Raw genomic sequence first — 24,480 nt, forward strand, 5'->3', positions numbered from 1 at the left:
TTCTCGGTTCCAGCTTTTTACGTTTTATTTATTGACGCGGAATCCGTACAGAAAAGAACCCATCGAGCAAGGCATCTTGATTTTAAAAAACACCAAGCGTTCTCAAACCCACTTCTGCTTCCAGGGTTCCCAACGTTTCCAGCTGGCGGCTGGCGATCTCCTGGGATGTTATTTATTAAAATTCTACATTGCCCCTCCCAGCTCAGCCGGCGCAGGCAGGTTTAGAACAGGGAACAGAGACCCGCTCCCCGAGACAAAAGGGCTGTTTCAGAAAGTGGACATTATGGCATTGGAGCTTCCCCCCTCAGGCTTCAAACTTCCTGGTATTTGTGCTCCCCACAGCACCAATCTCCACACAAACATCATGCCCCTTAGTACCTGAGCTGCCTATTGCCCTTCTTAGCGAAGCAATAATGAGAGCGAAGCAATCATCGTTGCTTACTCCTGCGCCACTTCCGACTTCACCTTGGCCCTTTCCGGTGCTGCTGGTGCTGTGACCTCTAGGGCCAGGATGTGTGCCGCACTCTTCCCGGGACGTCTCTGGCCAGGCACTCTAGCTGGCTAGCACTCCACCGCCTCTTGGCTAGGCTCACCTCCAGAGGAGTGTCCTGAGTTCCAGCCGTCTTCGTTGCTTGGCTGGGAGGTTTGTGGCTTCTGCGGGAGGGGGCAGAGGGGCTGGGCTCGAGGGAGCCCGGACAAAGGGAGAATTGTCGTTCGCAGATAAGGGGGGTGAGGCTTCCATACAAAAACAATCTCCTGGAGGTTTTTAAAAACACCCCTTTAGCAGCATCAAAGCAGGAGGCTCTTCACGGCACGACTGAAGGCAAGCTGCACGCATGCAAGAAACGCATTTGTGAAAGAGCATCTTTGTTCCAAAGGCATCTTTCCATTGGAAACATCGAAGGGTTGTTGTTACATTTTTGCATTCTGTCACCCCTGATGTCTGGTGGCTGGCTCCGCCTCCTGTGGTGGCCATTTTGCAGCCACCTCCGCCTCCGGCAGCAGCCATGTTGGGGCTTGCGCCCACCAGCCTGTGTCGGAATCCCCGAAGTGCCGGCAGGCTCCGTGAGGTAGGGTGACCCTGGCCACAGAAACTTCCACTTTGGCCTGGCTGGATTATTTATTTCCTTTTCATTTATTTTTACATTCATGCCCCGCCTGAAGCCCTCAACGGCAAAACGACCTTGGAAACGAGGGACAGCTGAGTCATGGCAAAAAAAAAGCGTCAGACTCAAAGGGAGATGCATCCTGCTGTCTCCATCTTCCGGACTGACGACCTGAGATCCCTGAAATCGGAATTACCCGTGTGTTTGCATCTGGCCTCTTTCCTCCGCTCAACGGTAGCTCTCGCGCGAGAAGCCAGTGGAGTCACAATCCCAGAAGGCACCGGGACTGAAGCGTAGAAAAGCGACTGATTCTTCTCCCTCCCTGTTGGGTCCACGACGCTCCCTGTCTGACACGGGGGGCGGGCCGTGGGATGATCGGCAGCGTGCAAAAGCGGCTGGTGGAGTTCAAGCGCAGAAGCGAGGCGGAGATTTGCGGCGAGAAATGCACAAGCGCGGCGGTGATGAGAGCCCGGGGGTGGGTGGGAGATGTCCCTTCCAAGGTGGGCGCAGGGAGAGGAAGCCCCAGGGGTCTTCTCTGGGTGACCCACCCTGACCAAAGGAGCTTGCAGGCACAGAGCGACAGATCCTGCTCGTCCACGACGGTCGATTCGTGCAACCGGGACCGGCCTCACATCCAGCGTATGGAGAATCCGTGGCTGAGGTTCAGCTGCAGGTTGCCCACAGAGAGGACCTGGGAAGAAAGGAGGCGGAGCAGAGGCTGTTTAAGAGGCCTCCGCTCTTCCACCATCTGGCAGGAAGCCTCAACTACTGCTTCCAAGATCAGGTGACCTCACGGCAGCTGGACATCAGAAATCCATGTAGAGGATCCAGCTTGAAGAACCCAAGGTGAGTGGGGACCTGCTTCGAGGCTGAAAGCCTGAAAAACCAGCCAGGGGCTCCCATGGGGAAAACTGACCTGATTTCCCAAATAGGAGAAGGGGGTCTCTTTCCCATTGACCGTCACGCTCTTTGGCTCCTCCCGGACCCCGTAGACCGTCAGCTCCTCCACGTTGATGTACGTCGCTTCCACGTTGGAATGCAGGACGGTGGAGGTGAAGGTGTTCTAGACGAACGGGAGTAGACGCAAACACATAAATCTGCCTTCTACTGAATCAAACCCTTGGTCCATCAAGATCAATTCTGTCTCCTCCAGGGGCGGCCGAACTGTAGCTCTCTAGATATTCACAGACTACAACTACTGTGATCCCCTGTCAGCATGGCCAATTGTAGTCCATGGACATCTGGAGAGCTACCATGTGCTCACTCGTAGCCTACTCAGATTGGCAGGGACTCAGGCGGAGGTATAAATGTAAAATTTCTGGGGAACCCCAGTTGGTAATCCCTGGATTGGAGATTCAACGGGTCAACGCTCTCTTCTGACCATTCATGGTCCTGAAGAGCAAACGGAAGCTCTACCCACCCACCCACCCACCCCCTGGGCTTTTCACAGACCAAACGGATCTTCGAGCCCCAAAGAGGGTTCTGTTACCTGCGTGACGTTGAACAGCAGGTAGGAATAATCGCCCTTCTCAAAGGTGTCCAGGCTCTCGCCGTCATCCCAGTAAAGGTCTCCCCAAGCAGTGGCGTTCGGAGACAAGGCCGCGATCAAGCGCATGGGATTCCGGCGGCTCATTGTAGTGCTGGTTGCCGGTTTCTGAAAGGAAAAACCCATTGTAGGAGCAGGAGGGGCAGAGATATCAGGCCAAGCGGTCTGGCACCCATCTGTCCTTATAGCACAACACTGATGGATCTTCCATGGAGACAGATCAAGATGAGTTGGTCTGTCTGTCGCAGCAGAAAAGAGTCAGAGTCCAGCAGCAAGACTAATAAAATCTGTGTCGGAGGGGGAGATTCCAGGAGTCGGCTCATTTCTTCAGATACCCCTTTGCACTCTTCTGCTGCTAGACAGGCTAACACAGGCTACCCATCTTGATTCGACCCGTCAGGGAAGTCATATAGCAAGCCTGTTGACTTAGTTAGATATGTTTGATTTTTATACTGTCCCCTCTCGACTGGGTCGTCTCGGGGTAGAGAGCACCCAATTCCCAGGTTGGGTGATAAAATTATAAAATCCAGGGAATTAAAATGACGCTTCGCATTAAAATCCCAGCGTTCATGCTGTCGTCCTGCTCATTTGGGAATTAAACCAGCCCCAAAGTAAAATGGTGAGAAGATGGAAAAATAAAATAAATAGGCAGGAACAGGGAGGTGGCCTATTTGTCTCACCTGAGTGGGCAGGATGGTCCCTTCACGGAGGTGTACGTTGATGCAGTCTAGAGGTGCCTCCAGTTTGAGGTTCTCCCCGCTGCTGTTCACCGAGGAGCCCTAATGGGGGTGACAAGGAGCTGAGCAGTCGGACAAGAGCATGAGAAGAGCCCTGCTGGATCAGACCAGTGAAGGTCCACCTGGTCCAGCGTCCTGCCTCACACAGTGGCCAACAAGTTCGTCTGCAGGGCCAAAAGAAGGCCTGGGACTTCCCCTGAGAACATTAGAAGAGCTTAGTTGCATCAGTCACCGTGCCTACTGGTCCACTTGGCCCGGCACTCTGTCTCACACAGTGAAAGCCATTCGAAAGCATTTCAGGAGGGGTTAGCCACCCGTGGACTGGCAGAGAAACCAGGCCAATGCAGTCGAGCCACCCTTACCGTATAGTAATCATACCACACGCCCCTCGGGAAGTAGCCAATCACGGAATCCACGCCGGGATCCAGCACTGGGGTCACCAACAGTCCCCTCCCCCACAGGAACTGCCTGTCTATGGAATAGGTGGCCATGTCTTTTGGGAATCTGGAACAAGGAAAAAGACGTCCCCGAGCCTTTAGCTTCCGATGAAGCTGACCAGGACTCGTCCATGGTCTTTCTAAGCATTCCTAGGTAGCATACCCCCGCTTACTCAAAGAACAAAGGTCGGGTGACGGTGTCACCTTGCAGGTATGCCCGGTGGAAGAGCGAATAGAGGAACGGCAAGAGGGCATAACGGGTCTCCAGGGCCTCCTTCATGGCAGTCCGTGCTGCGGGGCTGAATGCAGTGGGGTCCTGGGCCTGAACATAAGAGAAGATGATTCAGTCTGAAAGAAGGACTGTATGCGGCACATGTCAGGCAGAATTCTCCTCATAGACATCTGTGATTAGCATTGCAAGGCCCTGAATCCAGCCCCTGTTTTCGGACATATCGTTTCACTGAGCTATCGAGGGGCAGAGGTGGGGAAATGGCTGCAGGGTTGACAGTGTACCCAACTTCCCATTTGCGCATGAATTTGCAAACAAACTTTGCGCACCGAAAAGGGTGCCTGAGCTGTCGGACGTTGCCTCCCACAGCTGGCGGAGAAGGGGGAAAAAACCCTGGCGCACACCCTGTGGCCCTTACCTGCACTTCCTGGGTGTTGTGGTTTCGTGAGAATGGATAAAAGGCGCCGAGCTGTGTCCAGCGAACACAGAGCTCCTCGGAGGTGGAGCCCCCAAAGCCACAGATATCAGCCCCGATTAGCGGGACGCCGAAGAGACTGAAGCTGAGTATACCTGCAGGAGAAAAACCAGCGACGAAATGAGGAAAGCGGATACCCAGCTAGGATATCCAGGGGCGTCCTAGCTGGGCATCAACACAATTTGAGATCCACAAGATTTTCATTAAGGATGGCTCTTTATTTCATAAAGGTAAAGGTATCCCCTGTGCAAGCACCGGGTCATACCTGACCCTTGGGGTGACGCCCTCCAGCGTTTTCATGGCAGACTCAATACGGGGTGGTTTGCCAGTGCCTTCCCCAGTCATTACCGTTTACCCCCCAGCAAGCTGGGTACTTTATTTCATAGAACAGCTGTTATATTAGATAGAATAGCTGTCATATTCTATCACGATACAGCAAAAGTTTAGGTTAAGGATTTTTTTCTTTGTAAGTCGAGTTGGAAGTCATTTTTAAATCACACGATACTTATTTTTCTTTTCTTTCTTGTTTTCTTTCACTCTTTTTCTCTCTCACTTGTTGTTCTGTAACCTGTATATAACTTGGTTCCGTATTAATAAAATATTTTTTTTTAAAGATTTTCAAAAGTCTGCTCCTGGACTCGAATCGGGCGTCTGGCAAAGGGAGCTTTGACTCTCGAAAATGAATACCCTGAAAATCGTGTCGGTCTCCGCGATGCCCCCAGATTCGAATCTAGCTGTTCTACTACAGACTGGCAGAGCTACCCCTGTACAACGATTTGCAGAACGCCAAATTGTCTACCCTGTGTCTATTATCTCACTACCGTTTGGAATCCTTGCATAAAACCACAGTAGGATGAGTTATCGCTGGCCTATCGCTGTTTAAGGAAGGCTGAAATACACGTGCGACTTCTGTACACACCTGGGATAGACCAGAACATGTCTTTCCACTCGCTCCTGTTGTCTCCGAGCCAGTGCCCCGAATACTTCCCTTGGCTTGGGAAGGTGGAGCGCGAGATGATGAAGGGCCGTTTCCCTTGGATTTTGATTAAAGCGCTTGAAGGAGACAAGCAAGGGAGGGTGAATGAAGGCCCGCAACCAGAGGTCTATCAGAACAGGGTTCTCTTCACCTTCTACCAAAACAAAACAATCACCGAGGGGTAGAGTCTTTCGTGAAGGGAAGCTCTAAAAACCAAGCCAAAGCCAAGCCAGATCAGGTCTTGCCTCTTAGGACTTCCAGGGACAGGAAGTGACCAGATCATCCCTTATGTGACAACATCTCTCTGGTATTTCCTCCAGGGACAGGAAGTGACCAGACCATTCCTACTGTGACAACAGCTCTCTGGAAAGGCCTTCAGGGAAAGGAGGGTGGTAGGTCCTACCCACATGGTAGGTCTTTGAGGACAGGTGTCCCAACCGTCTCTTTTGGGGGCCACATCTCCCACCTGGCAGGCCCTCCAACGACAAGAAGTGAGCACAACGGCAGCCCGGTAAAGAGCCAAGAGGTCTGCTGCCAGTCGGTGTGATCAGGGGCCATTTACCCAGCAGTGGCTTTGGCTTCCATCAGTCCGTAGAGGCTGTGGAGGTTGTAGTGAACGGAAGCTCTCTGCCTGGCCGAGGCGCAGATGGTTTGGGTGTTAAGGGAGAGTCCCACGACGGCTGAAGGAGACAGAGGGGAGCTGATCAGGAGAGGGGGACACAGCAGGGGAACCACGGGGAAGCACGGAAGCGGCGCCGTGGGGTTCACGGGACCGCCTCCCATCTTACCGGGCACGTAGGGGGGGCTGTCCAGTTCTCCTTGGGAACAACCTTCCTGGGACCCGTCCACAAAGTTGGACGGCTCGTTCATGTCCTGAGAAAAGAGACCAAGAGGGGCTTAAAAATAGCGGCCCCTGGAAGAAGAAGAGCAAGCGGGGGGGAGGTTAGACCACTGCTGGGGGGCGGAAACAGAGGTTTATTGTGATTTTGTAATTTGGTGGGATTTTACTGGGATGTTTATGACGATTGTTACCCACCACAAGCCACTCTCTGGGAGTGGTGGGATACAATACCGTGCTCCGGAGGAGACCCAAAACAGCTGGCAAATGTCTTTTCCCTTCCTCTCCCCACAACGGACACCCTGTCAGGTAGGTGGGGCTGAGAGAGCTCCGAGAGAACTGTGCTGTGAGAACAGCCCTAACAGGACTGTGACTGGTTCCAAGGTCACCCAGCTGGTTGTAGTGGCTTAAGAGTGCGGATTTCTAATCTGGTGAGCTGGGTTGGATTCTGCGCTCCCCCACGTGCAGCCAGCTGGGTGGCCTTGGGCTAGTCACAGTCAGGGGGAGTCAGAGGGAGACCTCGGCCTCAGTGCCCTGCCTTTGGCCCTCCGGGGCAACCGGCTGTCTGCTAGAGAAGGTGCCTGAAAGTGCTACCGGCAGCACGGAATCACCCCCAGGTCTAAGTTATGCCCCTCCCTCTCAAGACAGATGCCACGCCCCCTGAAAGGCATGATTGACACTTACGAGCCAAAGCCCGTCAAAGGGGACCTGAGCGTGGAAATGCTCCAGGTTCTCCAGCCACCACTGGTGAGCGTCCGGGTTCGAGAAGTCGGGGTAAGCAGTCAGGCCGGGCCAGACCTGGGAGGAAGTTAAAGAACACTGCATAGGTAGGCAAAATACAGAGGGGGGGGGGGTCGTCGAAAAGCCCCACTGTGGAATTCGGTAGAATTGCCTCGGTAGAATTGCCGGGATTGTTTGTAAAGCCTTTCCCTCTCACCTTTCCTATCAGAGGCTTCCCTTTGGTCGTGTTGACGAATATCCCGCGCTTCACGCCTTCGTCGTACGGCCAGTAAGAGCCCGGGGGACGAGTGCTGCTGATCCCAGGATCCTGGAAAGGGGGGAGGTCAAGTGTCAAAGAGAGCACAGCCGGCAGGGTTCGGGGTGAGCCCAAAATCCTAAGATCTGCTTCGGTGTGCCCCACAGGGCTAGCTATTCCGAGGAGTTCGAGAAACACATGCACAAAAAGTAGCACACATGCCTACACAAAAGGCACCATCAACGCAGGAAAAAAGCAGCAATCGGCACGCACACAAAAATCACCATAAGCACACAGGAAGCATGGTGGGGACTAATTTCTCAGTGGCTGGGATTTTTCCCTCTGCGGCGCATGTTGAGTTTTGGGGCGGGAAGACGGTTGAGAGATCTATGCACCCAAACGTGTTAATACATGCTCAATGCTCCGGATCCTCCTGCACAGACGCGTGGGGGCCGTCTCGGCTAGGAACGTCGGAGAGCTGCAAAAATAGCTCGGCGGTCCCGATCCTAGAAAGAAGAACGCCAGGGCCGCTGGCACCTCCCTACCAGGATCATCACGTAGCGCTGTCCGTGCTTGTGCAGGTCGTCCACCATCTGGGGGAGAGTGCTGAACCTCTGGGGGTCGGTGGTGAAGTCCCTGTAGCCGTCCATGTAGTCGATGTCGTTCCACTGAACATCCTATCCCGCCGGAAGACACACAAAAAAAGGGCAGAAAACACAGAAGTCCAAGCCACAGGTCTCTTCTGCACAGGTGTAACCTGGCGACAGGCCGCCTACCTGGACGTCAGGTCCAGTTTTTTCCAGGGCTTGTGGAAAAGGAGGAAGCTCGGATGGAGGAGAGGCTGAATTCCTAACCACTTCCGCCCCCTGCCCCCCCCCCGGGGACTTTTCAGTGCTGGCCCCTGCCTGTCGGAATGAGCTCAGGGCCCTGCCACCAATTTGGTTTGTCTTGAATGTTCTCCTGGGCTCTTTTCTGCTGCTACAGACAGACTAACAGGGCTCCCCATCTTGGTTTATCTGAAGAGGTGAACCATGGCTCCCGAAAGCCCTACCAGAAAAGTGGTTAGTCTTGCAGCTACTCCCGGACTCTGGCTCTTTCCTACGGCTACGGACAACCTGACACGGTCAACCCTCTTGATCTTGTTCCCGCCCGTCTACCTTTCTTTCTCCCGGATGACGGAGGCGTCCTTCTTTTCGTTTTTTTACCTGGGGGATTTGATAATTCCGCAGCGCCTTCACGATCTCCCAGGTCCTGTTACTTGTGTCGTATCCCCAACGGCAGAGATGGAAACCCAGGGCCCAGAAGGGCGGCATAGCTGGGAAACCTGGAACACAACGGACTCTGAGGAAGGCCACGTGCACACGAAAGCTCAGACTGAAGAGAGGCCCCCTTCACGGACAGTGTAATTTAGGGGTAGGGTAAGGGTAGGGGTAGGGTTTGGAGACAGTGCTCAAATCCTCCATTCCGCCACAGAGTTCATTGCATGATTTCGGGATGCCAGGATAAAAAGGAGGGCAGGAATCCGTGCGGGTCCCTTGGAAGGAAAGAGGCTCACCGATCACTTGCTGGTACTGCTGGACCACCAGGTTGGGATCTGGACCCAAAAAGATGTAGAAATCCAGGATGCCTCCGATGGTTCTCCAGGTGAGGGCAGGGGCCGGCTGCAGGGCCACCTCTGGGCAAAAAATGCAAAATGACCGTCATTTCGATACCGTTGCAAATCGACGATGGCCCTGCGGTGCTGGAACCCGTACCCCCTTGTCAATCGGCAGAGCTTGGGTGTCTTTTAGATGCGTCGGAAGACTGTCCTCCACGGAAGACGCAGAGAACCAAAGAAAGAAAAGAAAATTCAAATTCCGTTGAATTTGCAGAGAGCCATGATCTTTTTAAGTGTGGGGTACTTAGTTTGGCCATGGCGTGGGTTTGGATAGGAGGACCCCGAGGGATGCGTGACCACCCAGGAAGACCAGGGGTCAGTATGAGTCCCTCACAGGCACATATTACCCTGAGCTGGATGGCCCAAGCTAGCCTGATTTCCTCATATCTCTGAAGCTAAGCAGAGTCGGCCGTGGAGACCACGAAGGAGGTCTAAGGCCTCTATGCAGAGGCAAACAATGGCAAACTATCTCTAAGAACATTAGAGAAGCCATAGAATCCTAGAATCCTAGAGTGGGAAGGGGCCATACAGGCCATCTAGTCCAACCCCCTGCTCAACTCAGGATCAGCCATGTTGGATCATCCAGTCCAACACTCTGGGGCCAAACCCCAGATGCCGTCAGCGGGGCTAGAAGCCCTCCCGTTCTTACCCCCCAAGCCCCGAGAAAGCAGACGGTAATTTCCACAGACAGAATGTTCCATCTATACCTTGTGGCTGAGAGCCACTCATGGGTCATCCGTTCCATATGTTTATCCAATCTCCTAAGAACATAAGGGAAGCCTTGTTGGATCAGGCCATTGGCCCCTCCAGTCCAACACTCTGTGTCGCACAGTGGCCAAAATCCAGGGGCCATCAAGGAGGCCCACCTGTGGGACCAGAACGCCAGAAGCCCTCTCGCTGTTTCCCTCCAAGCACCAAAAACACAAAGCATCGCTGCACCGGATCAATAACTGGTGGATAATCGCCACTGACGGACCTCTGCTCCAGATGGTTGTCCAATCCCCCAAACCCAACAGCCGCCACGTGCGGTTAAACCGCTCGGCAATTGCTAAAGAGCCAGGAAACAGATGTTTCAGCTCCAGAAAGAACCCTCGCCTTCTTTCCTTCTGTCGGGTCTCCCCGCCCCACCACTTTCCTGTGGTTACGGGCCCAGAGAAACATGGCCCGGTGACTTCGAACACCATCCTGCTCCGTGCAAATTCCGGAGTAACTTCCATTGCATCTATTTCATGCCCTCTGCATACTCTTGGTTTAGGACTGCATGGGAGGAAGGGGGGCTTCCGATAACAACCAGGGACCCTGGAGAGCCACAGAGAGGGGCGATGGCTCAGTGGTAGAGCATTTGCTTGGCGTGCAGAAGGTCCCAAGTTCAATCCCCATCATCCCCAGTTATAAAGGGGCAGGGAGGAGGTAAAGGGAAAGGAACTGCTGCCAGGGTAAATAGACAATACTTGACTTTCATGTACCAAATGGTCTAGCGTAGGATAAGGCAGCTCCTTGCATCCACGTGATTCAGAGCCCGGAACATTCAGGCTGGGAAGTCACAAGACTCTCCCATCCCTCCGAAGCACGTACAGCTCTGGCCGCCCGGCCGCCCTTCAAAGGAGCCAAAGAAATACCCACCCATCGCGTTGCTGTTCAAGAGGAAAACTCCGTGGGCATTTCCACCGTTCTCCATGACCAGATAAAAAGGGTGGACGCCGTAGAGGTTGCAGGACTCCTGGAAAGCAAAAGAAAGCAGCCTCGTGTGAAATACAAATATTTGCTTCTGGACTTCTCACTTGCATTGCACATTACTGGTTTTTCTTTTTTTAAGGAGAGCTCTGCAGCTGGGGGCCAGGCAATTGTCTACTGATGCCCCACCAATCCCTGGAATTTTCGGGTGAAAAGGGGGAACGCTGCTACGAGTCAGAGCAAAGAACTGGGGGCTCTTGTAATTGACACACTATACTTGGGATGCAGAAGGTCCCTGGTTCAATCCCCGTAATTGCCAGGTTAAACGGAAAGACCTCTGCCTGAAACCTTGGAGCTGACGATACAGGCCCTGGGAATGATTCAGTGGAAGGCAGACTCGTGTGTTTATATGCACAGCAAGCCTGCCTGGAGGTCACTAGGATGGGCAGCTATGCCTCTACGGTACCGTAGGAGGGATGTCTCGGGCCCAGAAGGTCAGGGTGTTCCATTCCATGCTGTGGAGGAAGCTGCTTTGATGTTCCCCGAGGCCGTACAGGAACTTGGAAGGCAGGAGAGTAGAAACCTGGAGAAACTGGTCCGCGAAGAACAAGGGCGCCACCGTTGTGTTTATCCTGCAGGAGGAGAGGGGGTGTTAAGAGGTGACAGGGTGCCCACGGGCCACCAGCAGCTTTCCTGAAGCCGGCCAAGTGGTTTTAGGAAGTGGGCGGGGCCAGGCGTCTGCCCAGCAAGGGTCTGATGGAAGTGCACGAAGAGGAGAGGGGGGGTCTTACAGCACAGCCCCGGAAGTCCGGCGCGTCACGATCAACCCGAAGTGGTCTTTGGAGAACTCAACGGCGTAAGCGGGGTTCTCTGCTTTCTTCGTCACCCGAGGAACGTCCAGGGGTACCTCGTAACGGGGACTGGCAGCATCTGTAATCTACAGAAAATAGAGGAGCCCCCCCCCACCACTCAGATCAATGGAATGGATCCTGAATTAGGATCTATTACAGGTTTCAAGGACAACAGGGCAGTATAGTTATGTTGGTATGCTATTGTTGTTATATTGTTAATATTGATACTGACACTGTTCCATGTACCAAAATGTTTTCTGTAAACCGCCCAGAGCCGTAGGGAAGGGCGGTAAGAAAATCTGAATGAATGAATGAATGAATGAATGAATGATAGGACAAACTTGGGAGTCCAGTGGTGCCTTTAAGACCAATGAAGTTGAATTTCGGGTCCAATTCTGCACATTTGAGACCTGTGCAAGGTCTCCACCCAAATCACCGAATCGCCATCTCTGTTTCGGAATCTCGGCACGATGAAGTGAGAAATTTGGCGGGGTGTGTGTGTGTGTAAAACTCGACAGAAAAGGACTCACCTTGACATGCAAGCGGGTGTCCGTTTCAAACTCCACCAGGAGCTGCAGCTTCTCGATGTCCTTCGGATAATAAGCCTTGGTCTGCCGGGTCAGGAAGGCCGCCAGCCCCAGCTGCGTTTCGTTGACGCTCCCCAAGGCATAGCTGGGGAAATCAGGGGGGTAGAAGCACCAGGGGACCCCTCTGGCTCGGCCCGTCTCGAAAAAGCAGCACCCCCGGCTTTCGCAAAGTTCTCTCGTCACCACCGTGCTCCTCTCCGGGTAGCAGTCGAAGCGCAGGTCTTCCGGGACGGAGGCGCATTTGGCAGGGGGGGGCGCCGCGTGCTGGCTCCACCAGATCTGTCCGAGGACCCACACGGTCACCCCGCTGAGCAAGGCCGCGACCGTCAGGAGACCCCCGCCCATCCACCAGGCCGACAGCTTCTGGTGGCAGAGCGGCTGCTCGTCGGTGGCCTCGTCGCCCGACTCCGAAGTCTGGGGGTCCTCAGCGGCCAGCTTCTGATAGGACTTCATTTTCCGCGCGCTGGGGGAGGGGGAGGGGGAGAAAAGTCAGGGGGAGGAATGCCACCCCATGTTCTTTGAAGCAGGCACGCGTGACCCCCCCACCCCCACCCACCCCCAAGTTTTTGGGCACCTTAAAGGCTGGCGGTGGTGTGATCGCTCGTGGAATAAGGCCCACTTCATCAGATGCATGGTGGGTCCTCAACAGACGGGTGTCTATATAACACACGGGTACAGAGACAGGGGAAGAAATGTAAGGCGGGAAGGCGAAGAATCTTGTTAAAGCCCTATACCGAGGTCAAAAGTCTACGTGACTGCCCTCAATGGCGGAATTCTTGAGCAGAACTTATCTCGTAGACCAGGGGTAGTCAAACTGCGGCCCTCCAGATGTCCATGGACTACAATTCCCAGGAGCCCCTGCCAGCGAATGCTGGCAGGGGCTCCTGGGAATTGTAGTCCATGGACATCTGGAGGGCCGCAGTTTGACTACCTCTGTCGTAGACCTTTGAGCTGGGGGGAGAAATGTCAGGCAGGTTTACAATAAATCCCCTAAAAACTAATTGAAACATAATTAAAACACAATACACAATATCAAGAGGGTGGGTATCATATAACCCGCTCCCCTCCCTCTCCGTTCAGGATGGGTCCATCGCTCTCTATCTGGGAGCGAGGAACTCAGTTGGCTTCAGCTAAAGACCCACAGCAGACTGGCCTAAGGTCACCCAGCTGGCTGCATGTGGAAGGGGAGAGGGGACTCGAACCCGGATCTCCAGATGAGAGGCCGCCACTCTTTAACCAGGGAACCAAGCTGGCTCTCTAGTGCCAAGTGTCAACCATCACGGCGTGGCACGTTTCGCTAATTTGTTGCACCCAACCCAAACCTCTTCCGAGAAAGCTAAAAAAAAAAAAAGCAAACCCCAAAACCAGCCCCACATGTGTGTTCCCCTGATAGGGCGTCAACAGGAAGGAGTGGGGGGAAGGCAGCTCCTCCAGAACGCTTCCTCTTAAAAAAAAATAGCCCTGCCCGGATGGGACGTTTCTGGCTACAGCATTTAATTTGGATTGGTCCACTCTCTCTAGGCCTACAGTTGCCAACTCTGGGTTGGGAGATTCCTGGAGATTTGGGGAAGGGAAGGGAGGAAGGAAGGAAGGAAGGAAGGAAGGAAGGAGGGGAGGCCCTTAACCAGAGATAATGTCATGGACACCATGAGACACCCTAACTAGGATTGTGGGTTGTAGGTTGAGAACGAGGGATCTGGGGAGCTGAGCCTGTGGAGGGAAGGGATCTCGGCAGGTTATAATGCTATTAATGTCATCTTTTATTCTGCCCTCTCTTGGTCCACCTTGCAAAGTAGCCATTTTCTCCGGGAATCTGATCTTGGTTGCCTGATCAATTGTAATAGTGGAAGATCTCCAGGTGCCATCTGGAGGTTGGCATCCTGACCCACGCCTGACCCTCGTGTTACACCTCGATCGCTCACCAAGAGCCAGGGTGGTGTAGCGGTTTACCCAGCTGGGTGAAGTTGAGCCAGAGCTCAGAGCTGTTCTCACAGAGCAGTTCTCTCAGAGCTCACCGGGGGTCTGTTGTGGAGCCAGGCAAGCGTAGGCCCATTTAAACCGTATGCTGGCCCTACCTCCAAGTTTCTTTTGTTTTAATAAGCCATTGCCATAGCAACGCAAACAGCGCGACCCTCCCTCCCTTTACCCAGACTGAATGAATGAATGAATGAACGAACGACTCTCCGCTGCTTCCCGCCACCGCATGAATGAACGTTCCACGGTGGGCGTGGCCGCGGGAGCGTCACGGAGAGGAGGGCGGTCCAACGGGGAAGAAGGGGAAAAGGGGGCGTGGCTTTCCCCTATGACGTCGAAAGCGGCCTGAGCGCCGATTCGCTCGGCCGCGTCGGGCGGCGCCTGCCCCGCGCGCGCGCGCGCCGGGCCGTTGGGGTGACTCCCCCGGGAAGGGAGGGGGGCGGCGCGAGGAGGAGGCGGAGGCGGAACTTTCCCTCCGCGGCCGTTGAGGGCGAGGCGGTTGAAGGGGGCGGTTAAGCGCGGCCTCGCGCCTGCCTCGGGCGCCCTCCGCCTTACCGGGGACGACGAGGGGAGACGCGCGCCCGCGCGCAACCCGGCGCGCTCCCGCCAAACCTCAGGTAAGCAGCGAAGAGCGACTGCGGCGCCTCAGCCGGCCTGCGCGAGGGACGGGGGGAGGGGGAGGACGTTGGGCTCCCCGGGGGGGGGCGGGGCGAGGAGGGAAGGGCCCTCATTGGCTCGCGAGGCTCTGGCGGGCGGGCGCACGCGCGGGGGTTGAAAGGGGAAGGGGGCGGAGCCGCGCAGGAAGGGGCGGGGCCAGGGAGCTGCTGAGTCATGCTGCTGACAGGCGCGTGGTCTGCTGAGAAGGGGCGTCCACTGTTCTACTACTCTATTAATGTCATTATTATTATTAATAATATATTATTGTTCATGATGTTGGCGTGGTGGGCGTGTTGTGGTTGGGGTCCTGCCTGGTGCAGCAGCCTTTCCATGTGTCTGTATGTATTCATGGCTGTGTGTCTCTGTGCAACTATAGATTTTTTTTTTATATTTATGGATAGGGGGTAGGGGACGGGGTTTGCTCGCCGCCTCTTCTGCTGTAGCCGGCTCGGGGCGGGTTGCAGCATTTTTGGAAGCAAAGGGTTGGCCTCGTAAAACCATGAAACAGCCTGCAGGTGGGTCAGCCTGCTGGTCGGGAGCAGCAGAGCAAAGTTGGGGTCCGGTGGTACCTGGAAGCCCCCCAAGGTTTTTAAAATTCAAGGTAGGTTCAAGTGGGTCGCCGCGTTGGTGTGAAGCAGCACAACAAAACAAAATCAGAGTCCAGTGGCACCTTTAAGGGCAACAAAGATTTATTCAGGGCTTTAGAGTAAGAAGAGTGCTTGCCCTTTCGAGTAAGTGCTTGCACTTGTAAGCTCACGCCTTGAATAAACCTTTGTTGGTCTTAAAGGTGCCACTGGACTCTGATTTTGTTTTGTTAAAAATTCCAGGTGTAAGCTTTCGTGGGCACACATGCTTCCTCAGACAATGAAAGAGGAATTGTCAGGGTAAAGGTATAAGGAGAGAGTCAATTAGCAGCCAATTAGTAAACAGCATCATGAAGATACCCAACAGATACATTGGACCATAGAACAGGTTCTGAGTCCAGAGGCCCCTTTAAGGCCAGCCAAGTTTCAGGTGTGAGCTTGAGGAGTCATCAGGGTAAAGGTATAAGGAGAGAGTAAATTAGCAGTTAATTAGTAAACAGCATCGTAAAGCTATCCAACAAATATACTTGACCACAGAACAAAGTTTGAGTCCAGCGAAGTGTAACTCAAGGTGTAAACGTTTGTGGTTCCACACGCTTTGTGAAATGCAGTGGAACAGAATCTGACAAATCATGCATGCCAACAAACTCTCACGCCTTGAATGAAACGTTGTCGGCCTTAAAGGTGCCCCTGGGCTTGGAATTTCTTCTGCTGCTTCAGTCCAACACAGCAACCTAAGACAGTTTTTTAAAGAAAAGAAACCACAGTGGACTCTAAATTGCCCCAGTTTTAAAAAGGCACGTGCAGACCATGCACGTACCTTTAGAGCTGGTGGTTTTTGCCACAGGGAGCTGCAGTGGAGGATGTTGGGAGATACTCTGGACTCACAGTGGCTCCTGGGCACTCTTGTTGGGCTCAGAGGTCAGTGGTGGGGCCTGGAACTGTTCCTGGTTCACCAATAGGGAAAAGATGGAGTCAGCAGGGGGAGAGCTCCCACCTCGGCTGACTGGTAGGCAGTATGCCACTTACCCAGCCAGCAGAGTGTCCCGGGGAGTGGAGGAGCCAATGGCTAGGTGAACGCAGAGGCGGAGGAGGCCAAAGCAACAATTTTTTAAAAAAACAATCAGGAGCCTTGCTGGATGTTAAGCTGGCCTTGCTTAATATCTAGGAAAGGGATCAGTAAAACCTGCATGCTTCCCTAGGTGCATTTTGTCCTTAGACAGAAACCTACGGTGTTTGCAAGGGGAGCTGCTGGGTTTGTCTGCTTAATGTTTACAAGGGTTTGTTTGCTGGGTTTGTTTTTGCATCTTGGTGGCATGACGAGTGAGTGGGAAACCCCATTTGAGACTCATCCGGATAGTGAAACAAGAAATGTCAAACATGGATCTGAGAGACCCAGGTTCAAACCGCTCTGCTGGGGAAGCTGGCTGCATAAGCCTGGGCCAGTCGCACGCTCTCAACCTGACCTGCCTTGCCGGTTTGTCGTGAGAATGAAATGCAGGAGAGGAGAAGTCCAGGAAGGAAAGAGGGGTTATAAATGAAGTCAATTAACAATGGGCTCGGCCTGTTTGTTGGCTTGTTCGATTTATTTATTATTTATTAATATTTATATACCGCCCTCCCCTGAGGCTCAGGGCGTTTTAATTATTGACCCGCCCCCTTCTCTGCTTTTCCTTGCATGGCTTTGACTTGGGGGATGCCATTGGTTTTGCTGCCCGGATTGGTTTGGATTGTTATATCCGGGAGCGGCCTCAGGAGGTAATTCTCCCTTGGAAAGGGGTCTCAAGGGAGACGTTTTCACCCCAGTCTGCCGGTCCACGTAGGAGTCACTCTTAGCAAGGTCAAGCCTGATGGAGAGATGAAAGAAAGGGGGCGTTGGAATGAGCAGGGGTCAGGGGCTTCCTGGAGGCTGTAAAGAAGCGCCAGCATTCTCTGCCATACATCCTTTAGCAATTGCAATGTGCAGTTACGGAGCTTTGAATCTAAACTGTGGCTGCCAGCTGGCAGAGGCTCATGGGAATTGTAGTCCATGGACATCTGGAGAGCCATAGTTTGAGCACCCCTGCTGTACTGCATGTGCAAAATAGATCTTGGATACCTGAGAAATTGCACGTGTATGGCTCTTGAGTTCAGCACTGGGCTAATGGGCAGAGTAGCCCTTTTAGATATTTAGGATAATAAGATAACCCTTAGTCGAGGGGGGTTGAAATGGGTAGGGAGCCCACATTGAGAGGGCTGCTTAGATTGGGGAAGAGGGTCTTGTGGGGGATGGGACCACCTTGCCAAGGCTACTCTTCCGCCAGCCTTCCTGTCTTCTTAGAGAATAACCAGGCTGGCGCTACAGAGTTGTTGGCAAAGGTTTATAGGATCAGCATCTGCACAGCGCTCAGAAACATTACATAATAAGAGCACCACGCAAATGCCGACTGGGATATCATCAGACGCCACAGCTCCCTCCCCCCCCAGAAGAACCCTCTCAGCCCAGCTTGCTAAAAAGAGAACCAAGATTTCTCCCGGACCCTGTTTTGATTCTGAGCGACTTCACACACACACACACACACACACACACAAGCTTTGCAGAACCTCTCCGATAAGGGGTCTCGCAAAACGGGAATTAGCTAAGTGATCTGTAACCCTGGGGCAAACCCACCAGAAGCCAAGCTCTGTCTCTGACCACAGAGTTAGGGACAGGGCTCCAGAGAAAACAAGAATATTCGAGCTTGACGGGGGTGGAAAGTCATGCCCGCTTGGAGGAATTCCAAGACCCTCCTTCCGTCTCGCTGCTCAAATCCCTGCAGCGGCACACACACCCCTCGCTTGGCCAGCCGGCCACGAAGGAGCCCCCTTCCTGAGATTTAATTCATTTACCTTGCAGCTTCTGTGGTGAGAAGAACCTCCGTTTGCCGGCTGTCTCCTGAGCAGGAGCACAGGGCTGCTTGTTTCCCCGGCCCTCCTACGTTGAGGGACACCTCTCTTGCCCAATGGCAGCGAGTGTTATCAGCAGGGCTGACGAAAAGTTAACCCTTTTTGTACCTACAGAGGAACCAGAGAGAGGAAGCTCTGGGAAAGCTGCCCCATCCAGGTTTGCACAGTCAGGTCGGGCTCAGCAGATCGGTTCAGTGGCCGACCCTCAGTATGTCCCTAGCCTGTGCCCAGTCCGGGGAAGGGTAGCGTTGCCTAGCGGTCGTTGCACTCGGGTTGCAGTGTGAAGTTGAGAGCCGGCATGGCGTCATGGTGAAAGGGCAGCGGACTCTAATCTGGGGTTCTGAGCTTGGGCTAGTCACAGTTTTCGCAGAGCTGTTCCTGCAGAGCTCTCTCGGACCTGTATGTCTCACAAGCTGTCTGCTGTGGGGAGAAGAAGGTAGAGGGGTTTGGATACCTGGTTGCTTTAACTGGAGATGCTGGGGATTGAACTGGTGACCTTCTGTATGCCAAGCAGATACTCTGCCAGTGAGTCAACACCCCTCTCCGTGGCTCTCCAGGGTCCCAGGTGGAGGTCTTTCCCATCCCCTCCTCCCTGGTCCTTTTCACTGGAGATGCTGCCGGGGATTGAACCGGGGACCTTCTGTATGCCAAGCAGAGGCTCTGCCACTGAGGCGTGGCCTCTCCTCATGAAGCTGAGTCCACCAGGGCTGCTCAGATATCCTTCACCCTTTCCACAAAAGGGGCCACAGCTGCAAGGGAGCACAAAAGCATCCCACAACAGATACCTGGTTCTCCCAGAGGTGGGTTGCATGTACAAAACTGCCGCGGACTGCGTCAGATCGCTGGTCCGCCAAGTTCAGGGTCATCCGTGCTCACCCACAGCCCCGTTCTCCAGAGTCTGTCTTTCCTCATCTCTTTGTGATCCCTTAGCTGGGTATGCGGAGAGATCCTTCTATCCATCCTGCCCGCCCCCCGTAGACACATGCCAGGGACTGTAAATATCTTTCTTATGATTTACACCAGCATCCTTTAACTGGACCGTCTTTGGCTGGCATTTGCCAGGGCCTGTTGGGTGGCACCGTCATGCTACTGGGCAGGGAGTATACGCCTAAGACCAGGAAAGCTCTTGGTCATTCGCCATCTTCTCCAGGAGGAATCCCCTAATAAGCCTCTGATAAGGCCAAAAAGGGGTTTCCCAAGAAGGCATTGTGCAAGCCACTGCCCTAGGCGGAGAGGTCTGTGTTTTGGTGCCTAAACCTCCACCAGGTGCTCTCTGTCTCTTGAGAGCCAGCTTTGGGGTAGCAGTTCAAGAGCGGTGGCCTCTAATCTGGAGAAACGGGCTCAATTCCCCACCCCTCCATGTACAGCCATCTGGATGACCTTGGGGTAGTCCCAGTTCTCCCAGAGCTCTCTCAGCCCCCACCAACCTCAAAGGGTGTCTGCTGTGGGGAGAGGAAGGGTGGGCGATTGGAAGCTGCTTGGAGACACACAAAGCTTGCTGCGTGACCTTGGCTAATTCCAGTTCTCTCAGAGCTCTCTGATCGTCACCTCCCTCACAGGGTGCCTGTTATGGGGAGAGGAAGGGTGGGCAATTGTAAGCCATTCCTTCAGCACCTGCTGCTGCCGTTCAGGTTATTGCAATCTTCAGTCTTCACTGCTTGCCCAACCGCGGAAGGCTCCCCAGCCTGCCCTAGAGAGCCATATCCCGGCAGAAATCTCTTTGCAGCCTGATGGTTCCCAAATGCCCTGCTGGCTCTGCTCACCGGGGGAAGCGAGGAACCTGGCCGGTTGGGGCGACCGCTTCCTGCTCCTTTTCTCAAGTAAACACGATGACTCACCTGTCTCTTCCGAGTCCCCCCTCCCTTCCAGGCTTCTGCAGCATTAAGCCTATTGCAAGGGCCATGCCGTCTGATTGAAACGGCTGACTAAAATTCACCCCTGTGCAGGATTCATGGCAGGTATCTGAACTGCGGTATGCGCAAGGGAAGGGGGGAATCGTTGAGGCAGGGGGAGAAAGCCTGGCCAAGGAGAGAGGGGAGCAGGTCCTGGCAGAGCCTGGGGAATTTCAGTGCATCTCTCCACTTGCAAGAAATGCACAAGTGGAGGAGACCCAGTGCAGTGTAGCAGGAGGGCTGGACAGGACTCTGGGCAACCTGGGTTCAGATCCCCAATACCACCACGGAGGCTCCTTGGGCGTCCGTGGGCCTTTCCCAAACTCTTAGCTAGGCCTACCACCAAGGGTTGTTGTGTTGGCGACGAGACGCAGAAGGGGAGAACGAAAAGCCACGCGGAGGAATCCCAGCAGGGGAGGAAAAGCAGGCTGATAAAGGCCATGAACGCCTATGCCCACGGTTTCACCTGGCCCCCTGCAAAACGTGAGCACGAGGCTGCCGTATTTCAGCTCTGAATCTATGAAATGCCGTCTGCATGGCCAGAGCTTTGGTCCATCTACTGATTCCTCACTCTGGCCCTTCCCAGTATTTACATTCTCCTCGACATTTCACAGGGACGTGCCAGAAAGGCCCTAGACTGCCCCTTATTGGCTTCCCCGCCTCCATTGACTCAACATGGCATCAGCTCGCTATGCCCTCTCGTGACCTGTGTTTAAAAAAGCCGATGTGCTTGCCCTCTCGGTTAAATATATGCTAGGAAACCATGGGCGTCCCAGAGGGGGTTTATCGGTAGGCTCACAGTTTACCTTTACGTCTGCCGTGGGAGAACGACAGACCGGTCGGCGTGTCGGTCCGTCACGGCAGGAAATCACAGCGGCATCCGACACGGACATGACACATTTCTGCGTGAGCTTCCGTGACTGGGAGCTCTCTCCGTCAGGGGCCTTGGGACGTAAAGCCGGCCAGCGGATTACTATCTACAACCGAGAAGGAGGAGGTGTTACAAAGAGAGGCGGGTTCTGCCAATCCGAAGAGTAATCCGCTGGTTCGGCACGGGTGCTAGAGGAATTGAGGCGTTACAGACAACACTTGTGGCTTGACAGGTAAAATGTAAAACCTAGCGTGGTGGTGAAATGAGAGAAGCACGTGCAAGCAGACAGGTGGTTGAAATAATAAGCATCCGTGAGGGTTGGAACGCACTAGAGATTAGCGCCCATAGAGATTTAGGACTCCCCAGCCCTTATTAAGCTCTCCCCAGGGGGCACGTTATTTGAAAATGAATTCTGATTCAGCAGTTTAGCATTGGCTTCCCTTTGCAAGAGGACTGTACCGTTTAGCTCAGCAACCAAACGCCCAGGGAGATATTTTAAAAGATCCCATTTGCAGAATTTTTCTGCTTGTCTGCCTCTGCTTCAAGCCGCTGGGATGGGCAGAGAGTACCACGCTGTTCGACATCCCCCTAAATCTGATTCAGCTGTCTTTTCTGAGGTGTCCACCAGCTTGCAAAGGCGATGCGCCGGTGTGCTTACAAGTCTCGAGTGCCCGGCCGCTAGGTCTGCGTGCCTGTCGAGATCATGTGTGGGCAACCGGAGATGCGCGGATGCATAGGTCACAAGCTTGGGGAGTGTTTTCAAGATGGGGAACTCCACATTAAAAAAAAAAAGGGAAGGAAGGAAAAATGGGTGACAGCCCTGTGGGTGGATGGGTGGGCAGCTAAAAGGAGATGTTTTGTTCTCGCTTAATAGAGGGATAGAACGAAGTGTGAGTCCAGCAACATCTTTAGATCCAATATCTATAGGAAGCCTTTTCCACTTTGCTGTCTCTCCATCTTTGGACATTTTTAAACAGAGGCTGGATAGCCCTCTGACAGAGAGGCTGATTCTGTGAAGGCTCACGGGGGTGGCGGGTTACATTGGTTGAGCGATATGGATGTGAGTGTCCTGCACAGTGCAGGGGGTTGGACTAGATGACCCAGGGGGTCCCTTCCAACTCTGTGATTCTATGATTCTAAATTCCGTCTCAACATCCAGAAGAAGTTCCGGACAGTTGGAGCGGTTTCTCAGTGGCACTTGCGTGCAAGCTCACCTCTTCAGAAACAACGAAATGACAACGATTGCCAGTTCAGATCGGTAGGCAAAGGGTAAGCCCTATATTAGCACATAGCATCCCGAAGAGGTTTAACAGCTCCATGGACCATTCAGGGACGCTGATGAGGTCATCATAAGCATAGATCAGATCGTTTGTTTATATGTTACCATTTGCTGTCATGCTTGGCGGGGAGACCCGTGGAGGGGAAGACAGGCTCATAATCAATTATTCCCCACATTCCACCAGTGGGGCTGCATCTGTCCGTGAGTCTCCAGTCGTGACATGTTTCTTTCCTTCCCTATGCCCCCCCCCGCCAGAGGTTTGCGCAAAAAAATGATAACCTTACAAATTTAGCTTTTTTGTTGTTGTATACTGCCCTAAGCCCGCTGGAAGGCCTAGGAATTAAATTACAAATAAATAAATATCAACGACTACCAGCCGTGGTGGATATTTACTATTGCAGAATAGAAGTCTTTCTTTCTCTCTCTTTCTCCCCCCTCCCTCTGTCCCTGCCTCTGGGCCGCTGTGGCAAGGGTGGGGAGGGAGCAGCGCATACCGCGGAGCAGAATGTGCCAACTGGCAAAGGCGCGCAATTGTGAAGTGCAGCAGGTGACCGAAAGGCATCCGGAAGTCACAGGGTGTTGTTGTGACTTTCTCTTTTCTTTTTTTTTCCTTTCCAAAATAGAAAGTGGCAGGGGGGGGTGGAGTGTGGGGCTGGGGAACTGCCCTCTCTGCTGTCCTGCACCTCTCTGAGCACAGCTCCATGCGCTTCAAGCATTCTTTCCTCCCGGCCGCCGCTCTTTCTCTTTCAACTTCCCCCTTTTTAAATTTTTCGCGTGGTCTCTTTCCTTTTAGGGCTGGGGGGCGGGAGGGGGGGGGAGGCGTGAGAAGAAGAAGGAAGCGGGGTTTTTTTTTTTTTTGTTCTGTGGGAATGCAAGCTCTCTCTCTCTCTCTCTCTCTCTCTCTCTCTGACTCTGTAAACAGCTGGTGAGTCACCGCAAAGCTATGGCAGCGAACCATTGCACCCTTGCTCTGTGAGTGAGCGGCGTGTGCCTGCGCGCATCCCCAGCACGCGGATCGGGGCTGGTGGCCCGCTTCGTTCAGGCCCCGTCCCCGGGCTGTTCTCTCCAAGAAGGTCCGTCCGCTTCCCCACCAGACCCGCCTTTCTGCCTCGGCCGCCCGTCTAGCCCACCTTCCCCGGAAGGAGCCTACGGAGCAGCAGGGGGAGAGAGCTTCAGGGGCACAGCAGACATGAGGGCAGGCGAGGAGAGCTGCAGAGGAATGCCCCAGTGCCCGGGAAGGGCCCTCCACGGACAAGGTAACCCGGGGTGCCAGGCCAAACGGACACGGTCGCGGCCGCAGCGCACGCTTGCTTTCCAGGACTCTGCCCCGCCCTTGGCCGGCTGCCCTGCTCGCCTCTCGCGGCCGTCTGCGGCTCCAGGGCCCCAGAAGGAAAAAAATACACTTGTTGTCTCCAGCAAACCCATCCTTCTCCCTCTAAAGTTTAACTTCTCCCCCAAGCCTTCGGCACATCGCCCTTCTCCCTAAGGGGTTCCATCCTGCATCCGAGGATAGGTGTGGGACAGCTGCATTTCTGGTGGTTCTCCGCTCTTCCCCAGAACCCAGTTTGTAAATTTGGGGTGGGGAGAGAAACCCCCTGGATTCTCTTGTTCTTTCTGACTCCTGTATAGAGAAACCCCCTGGATTCTCTTGTTCTTTCTGACTTCTGTACAGAGAACCCCCTGGATTCTCTTGTTCTTTCTGACTCCTGTATAGAGAAACCCCCTGGATTCTCTTGTTCTTTTTGACTTCTGTATATAGAAACCCCCTGGATTCTCTCGTTCTTTCTGACTCTTGTATAGAGAAACCCCCTGGATTCTCTTGTTCTTTCTGACTTCTGTATAGAGAAACCCCCTGGATTCTCTTGTTCTTTCTGACTCCTGTATAGAGAACCCCCCTGGATTCTCTTGTTCTTTCTAACTTCTGTATAGAGAACCCCCCCTGGATTCTCTTGTTCTTTCTGACTTATAACCTAACCACATAGGCTTTTTTTTTTGGAGGGGGTGTGTGTTTTGCTTCCTGACATCAGCAAATATTCTTGACCCGGCTTCCTGAAAGCTTGTGCACGAATGTGTCACTCAGCCTTTAAGGTGCCAGCGGACTTCTGTGATGTTTGCAAGCTGCCCTTCCTGATAACAGACCGCCTTCCCGCCCTTTGCTCCGGTTCTCACCCCAACAAGTCGAGGGAGCCAAGGGCAGTCTGCCAGCTGA

General features: G+C 53.7%; 2 protein-coding genes across 5 annotated transcripts in view; one reads left to right on the plus strand and one right to left on the minus strand.

Moving 5' to 3' along the window:
• On the minus strand, positions 1 to 18,301 carry LOC143827370 (lysosomal alpha-glucosidase-like). 3 transcript variants are annotated; one of them, XM_077316876.1, is made up of 21 exons: positions 18,173 to 18,301; positions 12,664 to 12,746; positions 12,033 to 12,552; positions 11,443 to 11,588; positions 11,118 to 11,283; positions 10,601 to 10,697; positions 8,876 to 8,995; positions 8,526 to 8,644; positions 7,866 to 7,997; positions 7,282 to 7,392; positions 7,029 to 7,142; positions 6,295 to 6,379; positions 6,069 to 6,186; positions 5,450 to 5,583; positions 4,474 to 4,625; positions 4,000 to 4,148; positions 3,752 to 3,893; positions 3,333 to 3,431; positions 2,596 to 2,760; positions 2,023 to 2,169; positions 1 to 1,797 (listed from the first exon to the last, which is right to left on the minus strand). In XM_077316876.1, the coding sequence occupies exons 2-21, from the start codon at positions 12,720 to 12,722 to the stop codon at positions 1,735 to 1,737; spliced, it is 2,838 nt and encodes a 945-aa protein (XP_077172991.1). In that variant the 5' UTR covers positions 12,723 to 12,746; positions 18,173 to 18,301; the 3' UTR covers positions 1 to 1,734. The 3 variants fall into 3 exon arrangements, with proteins under 3 accessions (XP_077172991.1, XP_077172990.1, XP_077172992.1); XM_077316875.1 differs by lacking the exon at positions 18,173 to 18,301 and adding an exon at positions 14,619 to 14,756; XM_077316877.1 differs by lacking the exon at positions 18,173 to 18,301 and adding an exon at positions 14,676 to 14,752.
• The window catches only part of MAFK (MAF bZIP transcription factor K), a 25,284-nt gene continuing 15,222 nt past the window's right edge, over positions 14,419 to 24,480 (plus strand). Inside the window, exons 1-2 of one of the 2 annotated variants that reach the window (XM_077316882.1) lie at positions 14,419 to 14,680; positions 23,194 to 23,527. In XM_077316882.1, the coding sequence (XP_077172997.1) occupies positions 23,461 to 23,527 (67 nt within the window). In that variant the 5' untranslated portion in view covers positions 14,419 to 14,680; positions 23,194 to 23,460. The remainder of the gene's footprint in view (positions 14,681 to 23,193; positions 23,528 to 24,480) is intronic. The other variant, XM_077316883.1, reaches the window with a different exon arrangement.

The sequence above is a fragment of the Paroedura picta genome, chromosome 17 (genome assembly GCF_049243985.1).
Source record: "Paroedura picta isolate Pp20150507F chromosome 17, Ppicta_v3.0, whole genome shotgun sequence".
Lineage (NCBI taxonomy): Eukaryota > Metazoa > Chordata > Lepidosauria > Squamata > Gekkonidae > Paroedura > Paroedura picta.

Coding starts and splice junctions, on each gene's coding strand:
- LOC143827370 (XM_077316876.1), bottom strand. CDS start 12,722: ATGCATCTGATGAAGTGGGCCTTATTCCACGAGCGATCACACCACCGC. Junction 8,996..10,600: donor CTTGAACAGCAACGCGATGG/GTGGGTATTTCT, acceptor TTTTTTGCCCAG/AGGTGGCCCTGCAGCCGGCC. Junction 4,626..5,449: donor CATGTTCTGGTCTATCCCAG/GTGTGTACAGAA, acceptor TTTCTCCTGCAG/GTATACTCAGCTTCAGTCTC.